At 42.8% G+C, this 13,062-nt stretch overlaps 1 protein-coding gene across 2 annotated transcripts; it reads left to right on the plus strand.

Annotated features, from left to right (window-relative positions):
* Positions 1 to 6: 6 nt before the first annotated feature.
* yy1b (YY1 transcription factor b) lies at positions 7 to 6,090 on the plus strand. 2 transcript variants are annotated; one of them, XM_071478821.1, is made up of 5 exons: positions 7 to 741; positions 2,117 to 2,267; positions 3,035 to 3,095; positions 3,588 to 3,746; positions 5,008 to 6,090. In XM_071478821.1, the coding sequence occupies exons 1-5, from the start codon at positions 12 to 14 to the stop codon at positions 5,188 to 5,190; spliced, it is 1,284 nt and encodes a 427-aa protein (XP_071334922.1). In that variant the 5' UTR covers positions 7 to 11; the 3' UTR covers positions 5,191 to 6,090. The 2 variants fall into 2 exon arrangements, with proteins under 2 accessions (XP_071334922.1, XP_071334924.1); XM_071478823.1 differs by having other exon boundaries at positions 44 to 741; positions 2,105 to 2,267.
* Positions 6,091 to 13,062: the final 6,972 nt, after the last annotated feature.

A 13,062-nucleotide genomic window follows, 5' to 3' on the forward strand; every position in this document is an offset into this window, starting at 1 on the left:
GATATTTCTGTATGAGAGCCCATAGTGGCGACGAGAACTGGCGTGGGCCGGAGCGAAGAGTTGTTATCGAAGAAGAGGGAGAAGAGACAGAGGCAGGAGCAGAGCAGGGGGCGTGTGAGTCTGTTTGTGAGGTCCCAAAAGGAGCACAACACGGCGTGAATGAGAGAGGCAAGCTGGCGGAATTCAACATGGCATCCGGAGATACGCTGTACATTGAGACAGACGGCTCGGAGATGCCGGCCGAGATCGTGGAGCTCCATGAGATAGAGGTGGAAACGATACCGGTGGAGACCATCGAGACCACGGTGGTCGGCGGGGATGACGACGACGACGACGACGACGACGACGGGCAGCCCATGATCGCGCTCCAGCCGCTGGTCACGGACGACCCCAGCTCGATCCACCATCACCAGGAGGTGATCCTGGTCCAGACCCGGGAGGAGGTGGTCGGCGGGGATGACTCGGACCTGCACACGGACGGCGGCGGCGGGTTCGAGGACCAGATCCTCATCCCGGTACCGGCTCCGGGGGTGGAGGACGAGTATATCGAGCAGACTTTGGTGACTGTAGCCGGGAAGAGCTCAGTGGGTCGGGTGAAACGGGGAGGCGGCACTGGTGGAAAGAAAGCGGGCAAAAAGAGCTACTTGAGCGGCTCGGAGGCCGGTGGAAGAAAATGGGAACAGAAGCAGGTGCAAATAAAGACACTGGAGGGGGAGTTTTCTGTTACAATGTGGGCATCGGGTAAGTAACGTTAGCCCAGCCGTGTCCGTCGGTCCGTTGTTAGCCGCTGCACGAGGCCTCGTTGCCAGGGCGTTGTCCTGCTGCACCAGGCTAGTTCCTGGAGAGGTCCGTCGCACCGCCGTGAGAAGCGACAAATAACGCAAGTTTCCGATGCAAAACCCCACTCTATCACATCGAGATGTTTTTGTTTTGAAGGGAGGCCATGTTTTAGGTGTTGCTGGGCGCCGCCATATTCCCCGAGAATAGTAAGTATGGCGGCGGCCCCGAAAAAATGGCGATAGTCGCGGCCAGGCAGAGATGGCGGCGGTGCTGGAGGGGGAGAGTCAGACAGCTGGGTTTGGGATATCTGCAGGCCGCAACTCTGTGGCGCACTTACCGCTCAACAGCAGCTCACATGGCGCCGGATAATTGTGTAAAGTGTGTGAAAGTTTAACAGCCATGAAAATTGGAGTCAGGTCTATTTAGTCAGTTAATGATTTAGCAGTTAGCTTTGGCTGCTGTTGGTGGTGGTTAAGCAGACAGCTGTGCGTCCGCATCACGCTAGCTACTGCCTCGGTGCAGTGAGAGGAGCTGTGTGCACAGTAATGCCGGGCAGGGGGTAATCCATCAGTACTATAAGAGGGCTTAACAAGGAAACTTAGAGCTTATGTTTCCTGCAGTTGCATACTTTAATTCACCGTCTAGTTGGAGAAAGCTGGTGGGCCTGCTCCTTGCTGGCAGTATACCAGTAGATTTGGTTTAGAGAGAGAGGACACAGCGACGATCTATAGCTATTTTTAGTGCTCTCTGCTGGTTGGTAGAGAGTAGGGGTCATTTTAATACGTGTCTATCATTAGTGCAAAATTGTTAGCCAGTTGCATTTTTTTTTAATTTGTCATAGACCTAATTATGTTTTTTTAAAATTAATTGTAGTTTATACGCTGCCCGTTTGTCGTGTCTTCTTTTATTATGTTAGTTAAGGCATGACAAGCTTGCGTGTGAAGCATTTGTTTGTGTGCAAGAAAGGCAATTTACAGCGGTTTACACAAAGCATTACATTAAATAAAAAACAGCATACATGTAACACATTAACAAGGCATTATTTACGTTAGATTTAATGTTTTTCACACATTAGGGTGAAAATTGCAGAGTAAAAACAGACACTGTCAGAATCAGGGAGTCAACGACAAGTAGATATCTCACTGTTCATGTGTGGAAATAGGTCATCTTCTTATTCATGTAATTCCTAAGTAATTATGCAACAATAATGTGACTCCAAACGTCGCCTGAGGAGAGGCAGCTGCAGATGTTTTCAGCTCCCTCAGGCTTGTGTTTAGGGAAATACCACTTTGTTATCGGTTCAGTCTCTGTAATGTGTTTCTAGATGACAATAAAGACATTGACCATGAGTCAGTGGTGGAAGAGCAGATCGTCGGGGAGAACTCCCCTCCGGATTACTCCGAGTACATGACAGGGAAGAAGTTGCCCCCTGGTGGCATCCCGGGGATCGACCTATCAGACCCCAAACAGCTGGCTGAATTTGCCAGGTGAGTGTGTGTGTTTTTTTGATCTCTGCATCACCAGTTCCCAGAAGTTAACCCGCTTGTTTTCCCGAGAAAAACTCACGATGTGAACAACAGCGATGAAAACGCAAAACAGATGATGCCATTTAAGCAGATGGTGGAATATAGTTGATTTTAATGGCCCTGGCACAATCATCAGATATTGTGTTGCTAGAATCTGTCAGGCAAAAAAGATGTACTTTTGTATGTATTAGAATTAAGTGTCTTTGCTTTTTCTCTTTAAATATTTGATTAAAATTAAAAGGTCAGTTACAAATAACTGATCACAAAATGTGTCTGTGCTGCCCACACTTGCCAGTTGGGAACTTTCGATTGTTTTCATTATTCATCTCATTAGTTGACCTATTTAAATTGCTGTTTATCCTTCAAATCTTAAAGAGCAAATATTAATCCTTGTAACCTGTGGGGGGAAAAAAGGACAGGAGCGATGATTAAAATTGTTGCAATTTAATCCACTAGTTGTTTCAGCATTTAGTGGCCTTGTAAGTGCAGGTCAGTTGAATGCCAGGCAGAATCCTGTAAACGTGTCGTCTGGAGGTGAAATGTCAAGCAGGGATATTTCTACTGTAACAGACAGCCTCTCTCTGATACCAGTTGTTGATTAACTCAGTAAATCAACATTAAAACTGGACTAGCAGATGACATGAGCACCTGTGTTAAAGGGATGGCCTTGAGCAATGTGTCTTTTTTTGTTTGTTAAAACCACTATCCATGTCCGTTTTTCCAAACAGAATGAAGCCCAGGAAAGTCAAAGAAGACGATGCTCCCCGGACGATAGCTTGCCCTCATAAAGTGAGTCTGACAACATTTTCATGAAACTTTGCTCCTGAAGGGTTAAGTTTTACATTGTTACTTTCTGTGTAATCGAAATTAAAAAAAAAAAAAAAAAAAAAAAAAAAAGGGTTATTAGGAAGCAAAGAAAGCATTTGAGTGTATTGATTTCCATGTACTCACAATAATAATCAGGCTTTATCTGAACTCATGTTTAGCTAATGTAAAGGGTTTTATTCTCTTTATGAGCTGTCTGCTATTTGAGCATGAAGCTCTTAACAGTATCTTTCCAAGAAATCATGCAGCTCCACTTCTCTTCTGGATTTAAACTTGATTAAAGGTTAAAGTGATAACAAAATAATGAAGACACTTGACATTCAGATTTGTGTACACAGAAACAAAACCCCTCTGTGGGCCACTTCAGACTTTACAACCCCGCTTCAAACATTACATTATTTGCTCTTCTTTGCTGTTTGTCAACTTAATGCTGCACTTTCACTTTTTGGTCCCCAGGGCTGCACAAAGATGTTCAGGGATAACTCAGCCATGAGGAAGCATCTCCACACCCACGGACCCCGCGTGCACGTCTGTGCCGAGTGCGGCAAGGCCTTTGTCGAGAGCTCCAAACTCAAACGTCACCAACTCGTTCACACAGGGGAGAAACCCTTCCAGGTTGGCATCCGGACTAATGTCACACTCCCCTACGCACAGATGCACTTGTACTATTTTTACATTTTAATCACATAAGCTCATCACACTTAAAGTCAAATTCAAGCGAAGGCGATTGGCATAATAAGTAATTGCTCACTTGTAGGGTTCAACATGAACGCCCACCAAGGACTAAATGTAGTAAATCTGCAGTTAAACTTTGTCTTTGGTGAATAAATCACTGGCTGTAACATTTCAAAACTTTGCGTGAACTCAAAGTTGAGACCATGTCCCCGAATTTTCTGTCTGTAATTACCAACATATGTCAATCAAGATGAAATATTTTGGCTAGTATTTTTGACAGGTAAATAAGTCCTTTTCACTTGGCCATTCATTAAGACCCACCCCCTTAATTACTGTTGCTGTGCCTGTCAAGCTTTCTGCTCTGACACGTGCAGTCTACAGTGAAAACAGTGGCAGATTTAGCATCAACATTTTTGAAATAATAGGCAAGAGATAGACAAAAGCAGGCTACTCATTGTTAACAGGCAACTGTTGATTTTGGCAGCTGAAATGATGAGTGTAGTAGCTGTATCCCAGCTGGGTAATTAAGCCCACTCTGCCTCCATAAGTCGAATAATAACACGGTCCCTGGCTGACTTTTTCATTTCCCCATCTGACTTGTAGTTTAAAATGAGAATATTGCAGAAGAATCTTCCATACATCCTAAAAGACTGAGACTAAAGCTACATGTCCCAGGCAAAGAGTCAGCATCTTCACCAACTTATGGCAAAAGATGAATTGCTGTATTGTTCTCGTATTGCAGTCTAGTACCTGTGAGTCTTTGTATTAAAGGTATGAGAAGGAAAACTGTAAGATCAGACTGATATTTTGTGATAGCATAACCCCCTAGTTCTGTTGTTTATATTTTCAAACAGCATGTTTTCATTTTTAACATCAGAGGAAAAAGGCTTTTTGGATGAGGACTAACTGATGTGTTTGGCAGACATAATGTTATTTTGGGTAGCGTTGGCTGGGGTTGCTGGAGTGTAAACTTTCCAGAATAGACGCAGAGCAAGACAGATCTGCAAATGTAAGCCTACGCTTTGATGGCGCCTAGGATCAGCTTCCACAAAGCAGGGAGAAACTACACACCTGTTTTTACCTCCACAAACGATGTAATGTAGTTAGTAGCTGATTAGGAGAGAGGTTTAACGAAGTCATGTGTCACACACTGTGTGATCATTGTGAGAACTAACTCCCCTGGTCCTCTCATGTCTTTTAGTGTACCTTTGAAGGCTGCGGGAAAAGGTTTTCTCTGGACTTCAACCTGCGCACACACGTGCGGATCCACACTGGAGACCGACCCTACGTCTGCCCTTTCGACGGCTGCAATAAGAAGTTTGCCCAGTCGACCAACCTAAAGTCTCACATTCTCACACACGCCAAAGCCAAAAATAACCAATGAGATCCCGTCCACCAGCGTCAAGCCACAAAAAAAGAGCATCCTAGCTGCACACGTGAAACCTCTTTTGAAGAGGGAATGAAGAGCTTGAGACTTTCTGATTTATATGAAAAAAATCTGACAGATTAAAAGACTTTAAAAACACTGAAATTCAGCTAGTTTACCTGCATCCCCTTTCTTCTGCTGTCATATTGGATGAGGAACACAGTGACTATTCCCCAAAGCCCCGGCCAACACAGTCCCTTTGTTTCTCCAGTGGCACTCGGCTGCCAGAAGATGGAACCTTTGGACACATCAGAGACTTATTTTTACCAGAGTGAGCAGAGAAGCAGCAATCTGTTAGTATTTTTATTTTCTTGCATAGCTTTTATTTTCCTCAAGTGTGCATATTGTACACTTGACTCAGGCTATGTTTAGTAAAATTATGATTATTTTTCCTCCTGCATTATGAGATCGTACCTGCAAAAAGGCCTCAGCCTTGTGTTTCACATGTATGAGAAGTTTAAAAACAGCTGTATGTTTGCATTTCCATACCCTCTTTGGTTGTATTTTTCTCTAACCACAAAATAACCTTGTATACTTGTATTGTATGGCTGTATTAAAATTACGTAGACATAGATAGAGGTGTGATTTAAAGTGTTAACCAATTAAACTTTTAGTCATGAGTTGCTTTATATTTTCTATGAACTGTCTTTACACAGATGAATTAGTAATATAAACTTACTCACAGCCTGTCTCGGTTAAAGTATCTGAAGCGTACGTTGAATTGACTGCGAGACCATCACTTTCTTTGTTAGAATGTACTGTACAGACGTCAACCATTAACTTCCTTTGTTGATATTTACACCCATGTATCTCAACTGCCCACAATAAAATGGGTCATTCCAACCCTGTCGAAATACACTACACGTTTTTACTAAGAGTATCTTTTTGACTGACCAGTGATACCGTGTATTATAGATAAGAGCTCCCTCTTGTTCCAGCAATCGTCCTATATAATACTAAAGTGAATGCCTTCCTGTCTTGAACGATAAGATGAGGATTTTAATGATATCCTCTTGAGCTAACTGTACCTTCCAATTTTAGCTTTTTCTGGACATTTTGATGAGATGAAAATTGATTGAGAAAATGGAAATTGGGAAGATTAATCAATAATGAAGATAATCATTTGCCGCGGCCCTACTGTTATTATTACTGAGTATTGCAAGTTTCAGAAGCTTAATCGTCATGTATGAAGAACAACATTAACATATTTCATTATATAACAGGGCAGAAAAAATCGGTATATACATTTAATTTGACTTTTATTTTCCCACACTTTGAATGCAACGCTTTGTCAACTACCTCCCACCACTCAGAACTTAGAAATTCAAACTACTCTGAACGCGCCACGCAAAGACAGACTATAAGTTGAAGGACCCCGGGCAGAGGTTCCTCAAAGGCCCCTGCCCTACCTAGTTCACCTCCCAGCAGGAAATTCACAAGGTGTCTTCACTGGTGGAAATCAAGTACGTATATTTACTTCAGTACCATACATAGGTACAGTTTGTACCTTGTGTATTTCCTCTTTTTGTGTTGTACTTTATACCTGTACAATATTTTTTTGAGGGAAACACACTTATTTGACAGCTAATGTTAGTAGATACTTTACAGATAAAAAAAATCACAAAGAACACATGATTCATTTACAAACTATTATGGACAAATGAATCTGAGAAATATAAGCATTTTTATAAATCTGGATGGTTTGCTTTGGAAGTAATGTATATGTGATTTCTATTAAATCCAGTTAAACACACAAAATTCACCAAAGTCAACCTTTGACTCTTCCAAAAATGTGTTGTTTTTTTTTCTTTAGAGGAATTCAAAAAACAAATGTAACCCGCCACAAAGACAAGTCAAGTGTCAGTCTGAGTTCATATTTAACTGAGAATGACAGACTGTGTGAAAGCTGCCTCAGCTCTTGGGATTTCTTTCTTCCCGTCTTGGGTCTCCACTTGCAATTTTGGAGTTTACACATAAATCCAGTCCCTTTTCTGCTCAGCCAAGCAGGATTAGCTCAACTGCCGACCTCAGCATCCCGCTAAGATCCCGCTCTTTGGTGTGATCCTGATCATCCTGCTGCAGAATCCAGACCAGATCCTACTGCCCCCTACTGCCAGCAAACTATAATGACCCCAATCTGGAGACAGCGCTGTCCATGGTGCTGATCCCCAGGCGGTGGATACAAGAACATTATCAACCCTCTGTGTGTGTGTGTGTGTGTGTGTGTGTGTGTGTGTGTGTGTGTGTGTGTGTGTGTGTTTGCGTGTGTGAATTGTGCAGTTGAAAGAGTTTCCTCTTGAGTCTTTCTTTGTGGAAACTCCTGTCCTCGGTGTCTGCCTTGCAGAACAACCCAAAGAGGAGAAGAAAACAAAGAGGAAAAGAAAAACAAAAGGGAGCTGCGTTGCTTTGTGTTTCTGCTCAGGAAATAAATTGATTTAGCTCAAGTGGATTCTTGATGTTTTATTGGCTTTTTTAGACCCCAAAAAGCTCAGTCCTGCTGCTTGAAATTCAGCACCAGACGCGCTTTTCCTTTACCTGAGACTAACTTTGACTGGAATGATGTGTGAGCCCATCCTGTGTGTGTGTGTGTGTGTGTGTGTGTGTGTGTGTGTGTGTGAGTGAGAGAGAGAGAGCCAGAGTATGTAAAGACTGATTCAGGCATGATCCCACTTGGGGGTCTCTCTTTTTTCTAAGGGAGCATTTATTCACAGGATTGGTTGTTTTGATTGACAAAGGCAGGGGAGAGTAAATGCACTACTTGTTATGCAGCTGAAGTCTGTCAAGCCTCCAACACCTGCTCTCTTTCAGATGCTTATTTCATTATGGCGTCTCTCTCCCAGGAGTCAAGGCACTTGTGTGTTTTTTTTCCCTCTTTTTTTAATCCTGTGCTGCTGCATGTTTACCTGGATGTTATTCCCTTTATCGTTTTCTCTCTCCGCTTGGGCCAAGTCGTAGCTTATTTGCAGCCAAGAGTGATCTCACCTACAATCTCAACGCCTGGATTTTCTTTCATTAGTTTCTGTGCGTGTGTGTGTGTGTGTGTGTGTGTGTGTGTGTGTGTGTGTGTGTGTGTGTGTGTCGCTCTGGCAGCAAGCAAACAAAGGTTTATCACACTGAAGCATACCAGGCAGCCTCAGCAGGAAGATACCCACAGTTGCAGCACTAAACCCCTTCATCTGTGAGTGGAGACTAAATCAGGAAATCCAGACAGATCACCTCTGTGCTTTATTATTTATTTTACATTTCTTAACAACACTCCTGCAAGGATCTTTCTCTCGCTTATGATCTGCTTGTCAAGAGCAGAATTTCATAGTCACATAGTGTTAGATGTAAATAAATCCTGAGACAAACAACCACCAGAGTAAACACAAGATTGTATAAGCTCCTAATACTAATTTAGTGTATTTTGTTTTAAAATTCTATAAATTATATGTGTTTTAACCAGTTAAATGTATGTTAACTTTATTCTGCAAATACTGAATTGTACAGTTGTAGCTATACCCTCCACTACATAGTCACTACGTGGGTTATATATAGTAAAAGCCTGACAGTGACTTATATGTTTAACCCGTCCATTGCTCTGTCACACAGCCAATTTGATGGTAAGGCATGCAGAACAGCATAACTCAATTCAGTCCAATCTGTAGGTCAAACCTCTGAATTTAAATCTCTTCTAGACAGGTTTAAGTCTCTTGAAGTGCCTTTTTTTTCGCGGTGGGCACAGAAAGAGATGCTATTTCCATGCAGAAAATATGTTGCCAAGGTAACAGAGGAGAGAGTGAGAGTGTGAGAGAGAGAGAGCGAGAGAGAGAGAGAGGCTGAGATACCCTGTGAATACCAGGACTGCTGCTGCAGACGTAAAGCTCAACGCTCCACCCTGGGTGTCAGCATCACCACAGCAGAATTTCAACCCGTGTACAGCACTGGTTACACATCTGAAGACTGTCTTTGAAAGCTGTAAATGTCAAGACGGGTTTTATTTTTTCTTTATTCTTTATTTGCTCAAGTGCAGCACAGAACATACAGGTTGTGATACATCTTTCAGGTTTCTGCTCTTTCTTCATCGCACCCTCTTTCTCACCTCTGGTCCCCTTATTGGCTCTTTCTCCCTGAGTCTGTCACTACCTATATATAGACCGCCTGTCTCTCTCTCCTCAACCTCAGTTTTAGTCTCTGTCTCCTCTCTAATCCTCTTTCTGTGTCTGTCAAACTCAAGTTTGCTTGATTGGCAAGGCCATCATTAAACACAGTGCTGTCAAAGGAGCTTGGCTCACAGTGCAACTATAAATATTCTAAATTTAAGAAAAAAAGACAGAAAAGGGTGAACACATTCCTGTACTACATACATGTACATTATAGATTATACTAATCACCATCTATGTTGATAATCAGTTGTGTAAAATCATTTAACACATAAAAGGGCCTAAAAAAATTACTAGTTTCACATTCTCACATGGGAGGATTTGCTGCTTTTCTCTGTTTTTTATCATTATAAATTTAACATCTTTGGGATTTCGAAATCTTGAAGTTTGTTTTTTGGTTGGAAAAAACAAACAATTTGCTAAATGTTGTTGGGTATTTTTGACTATTTCCTAACAGATAATAAATTATTAACGGTTTTCAGCAGTGGAAAGTAACTTGGTGCATTTACTTTATAAGTATTGTACTGAACTACAGTTGAGGTACTTTTTCTGTATTCACGATCTCTCCCTATCTCCACCATCCACCATGTGATAAGCTTATAAAACACCAAGGATTGTTAAAGACTAAAGCAGTGGCTTTTTGGCCTGTGCCTCTTGCTGGAGTCACTTATTGTCAGAACCACCTATGAGTGTGTTTCCTTCTTCTACTTTTGATACTTTGAGTGTATTTTGTTGGTGTTACTAATCTACTTTCACATAAGTTTAATTTAGAGTGTCGGCCTTTTAACTTGTAATGGAGTGGGGTTTTTTCTTTTGCTTTAGTAAAGGATCTGAGAACTTCCTCCACCCATGAATCGGATTAATCAATAATGAAAATATAATTAATTGCAGCCCTTCTACATATTATAAGATAATGAGGCTGCTTTGAAGTCAGAGGCTGTGTTGAGTTCTTGGTGGCTGAGTTTTATTTTGGTAAAGATCTCAGTTCCTCTGTTTTTATAAGGGATATGAGATTCAGTGATGTCTGACTGACAGTGTTGTGAGTCTGTTTTCTCTGTGTTGGCAGGTTTGTGTCCACAGTCTCAGTGGCCAGGTTGTGATCATATCTTTTTCAGTTTCATTAGCTTTGAGTTTACTTCATGTTTTGGTAGCAGATGTCCAAAGACTGATGCACTGGTCTTTTCTCTTTGCTGTAATTCGGTTGGTCCAGATGGCCAGTGAGGCCAGTACAGTGGTTCTGTCTCTCACTGTCGTCTACAGCAGCCTCCTCCTCTCAGTTTCCTCTCTCCCCCCTGTCCCTCAGTGTCTCCCTTATCAGCCACCAGACATCAATCACAAATTAACCTTTATTTGCTTAATGCCTCATTTCAGGATCCTCATCACGTCCCCGCTTTGCTCACTAAAGGTGAATTCTTTTCAAAAGACCTGAGTTGTTGCATCTACATTTCAAATCAGCGACTGTACGGCTGTGCGAAGATGTGATTGGCCTACATCGCAAACGATGTAGAGCCAGTTAGATCAAAAGACCTTTAAAGCCTTGTGTATGAAGAGCTACCTGACATTCTCAGTTTTACCCGCAGTGGCTCTGTCCCATCAGCTGCAGTGGATGACAACTGATCAAACAATAGCTGTTGGGCCACTGCAATGTTATTCTCTGTCCATATCCCCATGTGCATTAGCATGTATGCTTGATATACCCAATTAGCGTGAAATTCATGTTAAATGTGACACCATGGTTTGATATCTCAACTTAACAAGCTCACTTAGATGAGATCACCGTGAGCAATAAATAAGATTAGCACCCAGAAACAGAGGCTGTTCATAATCATGCGAGTGTGAGCTGGTTATGAAAGCGATAAAACAAAGCAGATTTCTGTGTGAGGATGGGGGAAATATTCAGCAATGGCCAAGCAAAATGTAAGCATGCATGCACTAACATGTAATAGTTTGGGGCCACTTGGTGTCTCTGCGATCACTTAGCAAAATAATGTGGCCCACGACCTCCCAACAGCTTCCTATCCTCCATTAGGACTACCAGAGGCCTGAAGCGATAACAAGATTAGCATAAGCACTTTTAGTAAGTCACTGTGAATGGGATCCTTAAAGAGGCTTAAACTGCCCCCCCCCCCCCCCCCCCCCCCCTCACCAGCAGCTGATACATAGTTGGGAGCTGACTGGCACATCTGCTTGGCTGCTGCACTGCTCTCTTAGTGATCTCCAATCAATGAGAGATCCATCACTGGTGACGCTCGGTGCACAGACAGAGAGCAAATCACTTCTGTAAGTGATAGCAGCCATCGGGCAAATGGGCAGAAAATGGTTCCTAATGGTGCCTGGTGTGTCTGGTGTAAACTGCAACCAGCCTCTTTGTCGTCCATCACCCTGGAGCATATGTAACTGAAAGAAGGGAGGCGGCAGGAGAGGAGAGGAAGAGGAGGGAGCATCTGTTCGTTCAGCGTGGGAACCCCTTAGGGGGGCAGCACCATAATCTGGGTTCACGTCAAACCAAATCTGGTGCCTGTGCAGTGGGATGATGCTGTGTCACTTAGTAAGTCTGCTTGTCAAACAGTGGAAGTCACTCAGTCAGCACCCCTGGTGTGTGACCTTCACTCAGCCGCCTCCTCCGCCTCCTAATGGGATCTCAAAAATGCTCACTCAATTTCTGTCTGGGCTTTGTCAGAATCCTGTTGGTAATTGAAGAATAGTTGACTCAAAGGCTGAGGTCATAAAAAATTTATGCCTCCAATCCTTCGCCAAACCCCTTAAACCGGCAAAGTCAGGTGCAGGAAAACACTGCTCAAGCGGGGAGTAAAGTAGTTTTCAGTGTGACCAATTAACTTCACAACAAAACACTTGGCAGCATTAGTTATCTGCTTTAGTCATGAGTTTGACTAGACAGTAACAGTTGGTGCTGAGTAAACAAGGAAGTCTTTAGTTTGGATTTGACCATTTCAATTATCTCCCCTCTTGCCCAGACTGCTGTTTTCCCAGAAACAGTGATCACATTCACTATTAATGAGCCATGATGTTCATCCTGGACCCATTTACTCCTCTCAATAATGCATACTCTTTGGAATTGCCTGTGCATATTTTACACTGTGCCACCTCCCCCTCTGTGTGCTCCCCCCTGAGATAGATATCAGTGGTGTTTTGGTTACATTCGCTATCTGGCCCCGGGCTCTCTCTACATGTACTCTCAGGGATAATGCTTGCCAGGGAAACAATGTCTCATGTCTCATGTGTGAGTCTGACTAAGACTGCCTGCTGTGTGGAGATAATGAAACACTGAGCCGCAGCATTGACAGCAAAAGGTGCTAACACACTTGTTGAAGGACCTCTGTCTTCTTCGATAAAGCATTCCTATTACTCCCATCTGACGGCGGTTCTAATAGGCTCTTTGGTTTGTTGAAATAGGCCCAACGATCTCTTTAAATAAGAAAACTGACCACAAATTGGACACATCAACGCCCCAATTTGATTTTCCCCACATCATGATTGTCATTAAAAGCAGACAGTTGTGGCATCAGAGGCCATGTTGGTTTAAGTGCTCCGTGAAGGGACTTGTCCTGTCAGAACCAACTGAAACTCACACAATGGAATGAAAAGCCCATTAGCAGTGACAGCGGAAAATGAATTTAATCAGCTGAGCATTGACGCTACCATTGAGAGGAGAAGAGTGGGGGGAAGG

The sequence above is a fragment of the Trachinotus anak genome, unplaced genomic scaffold, assembly GCF_046630095.1.
Source record: "Trachinotus anak isolate AG129_WGS33_773 ecotype Australia unplaced genomic scaffold, CSIRO_AGI_Tana_v1 ptg000005l, whole genome shotgun sequence".
In the NCBI taxonomy this organism is placed as follows: domain Eukaryota; kingdom Metazoa; phylum Chordata; class Actinopteri; order Carangiformes; family Carangidae; genus Trachinotus; species Trachinotus anak.

What these genes read in the sequence shown, in the direction of transcription:
- yy1b (XM_071478821.1), top strand. Translation starts at nt 12, where the DNA reads ATGAGAGCCCATAGTGGCGACGAGAACTGGCGTGGGCCGGAGCGAAGA. An exon ending in TGTTACAATGTGGGCATCGG is followed by an intron (nt 742 to 2,116) that starts GTAAGTAACGTT and finishes ATGACAATAAAG; the next exon opens with ACATTGACCATGAGTCAGTG. An exon ending in CGATAGCTTGCCCTCATAAA is followed by an intron (nt 3,096 to 3,587) that starts GTGAGTCTGACA and finishes TTTGGTCCCCAG; the next exon opens with GGCTGCACAAAGATGTTCAG.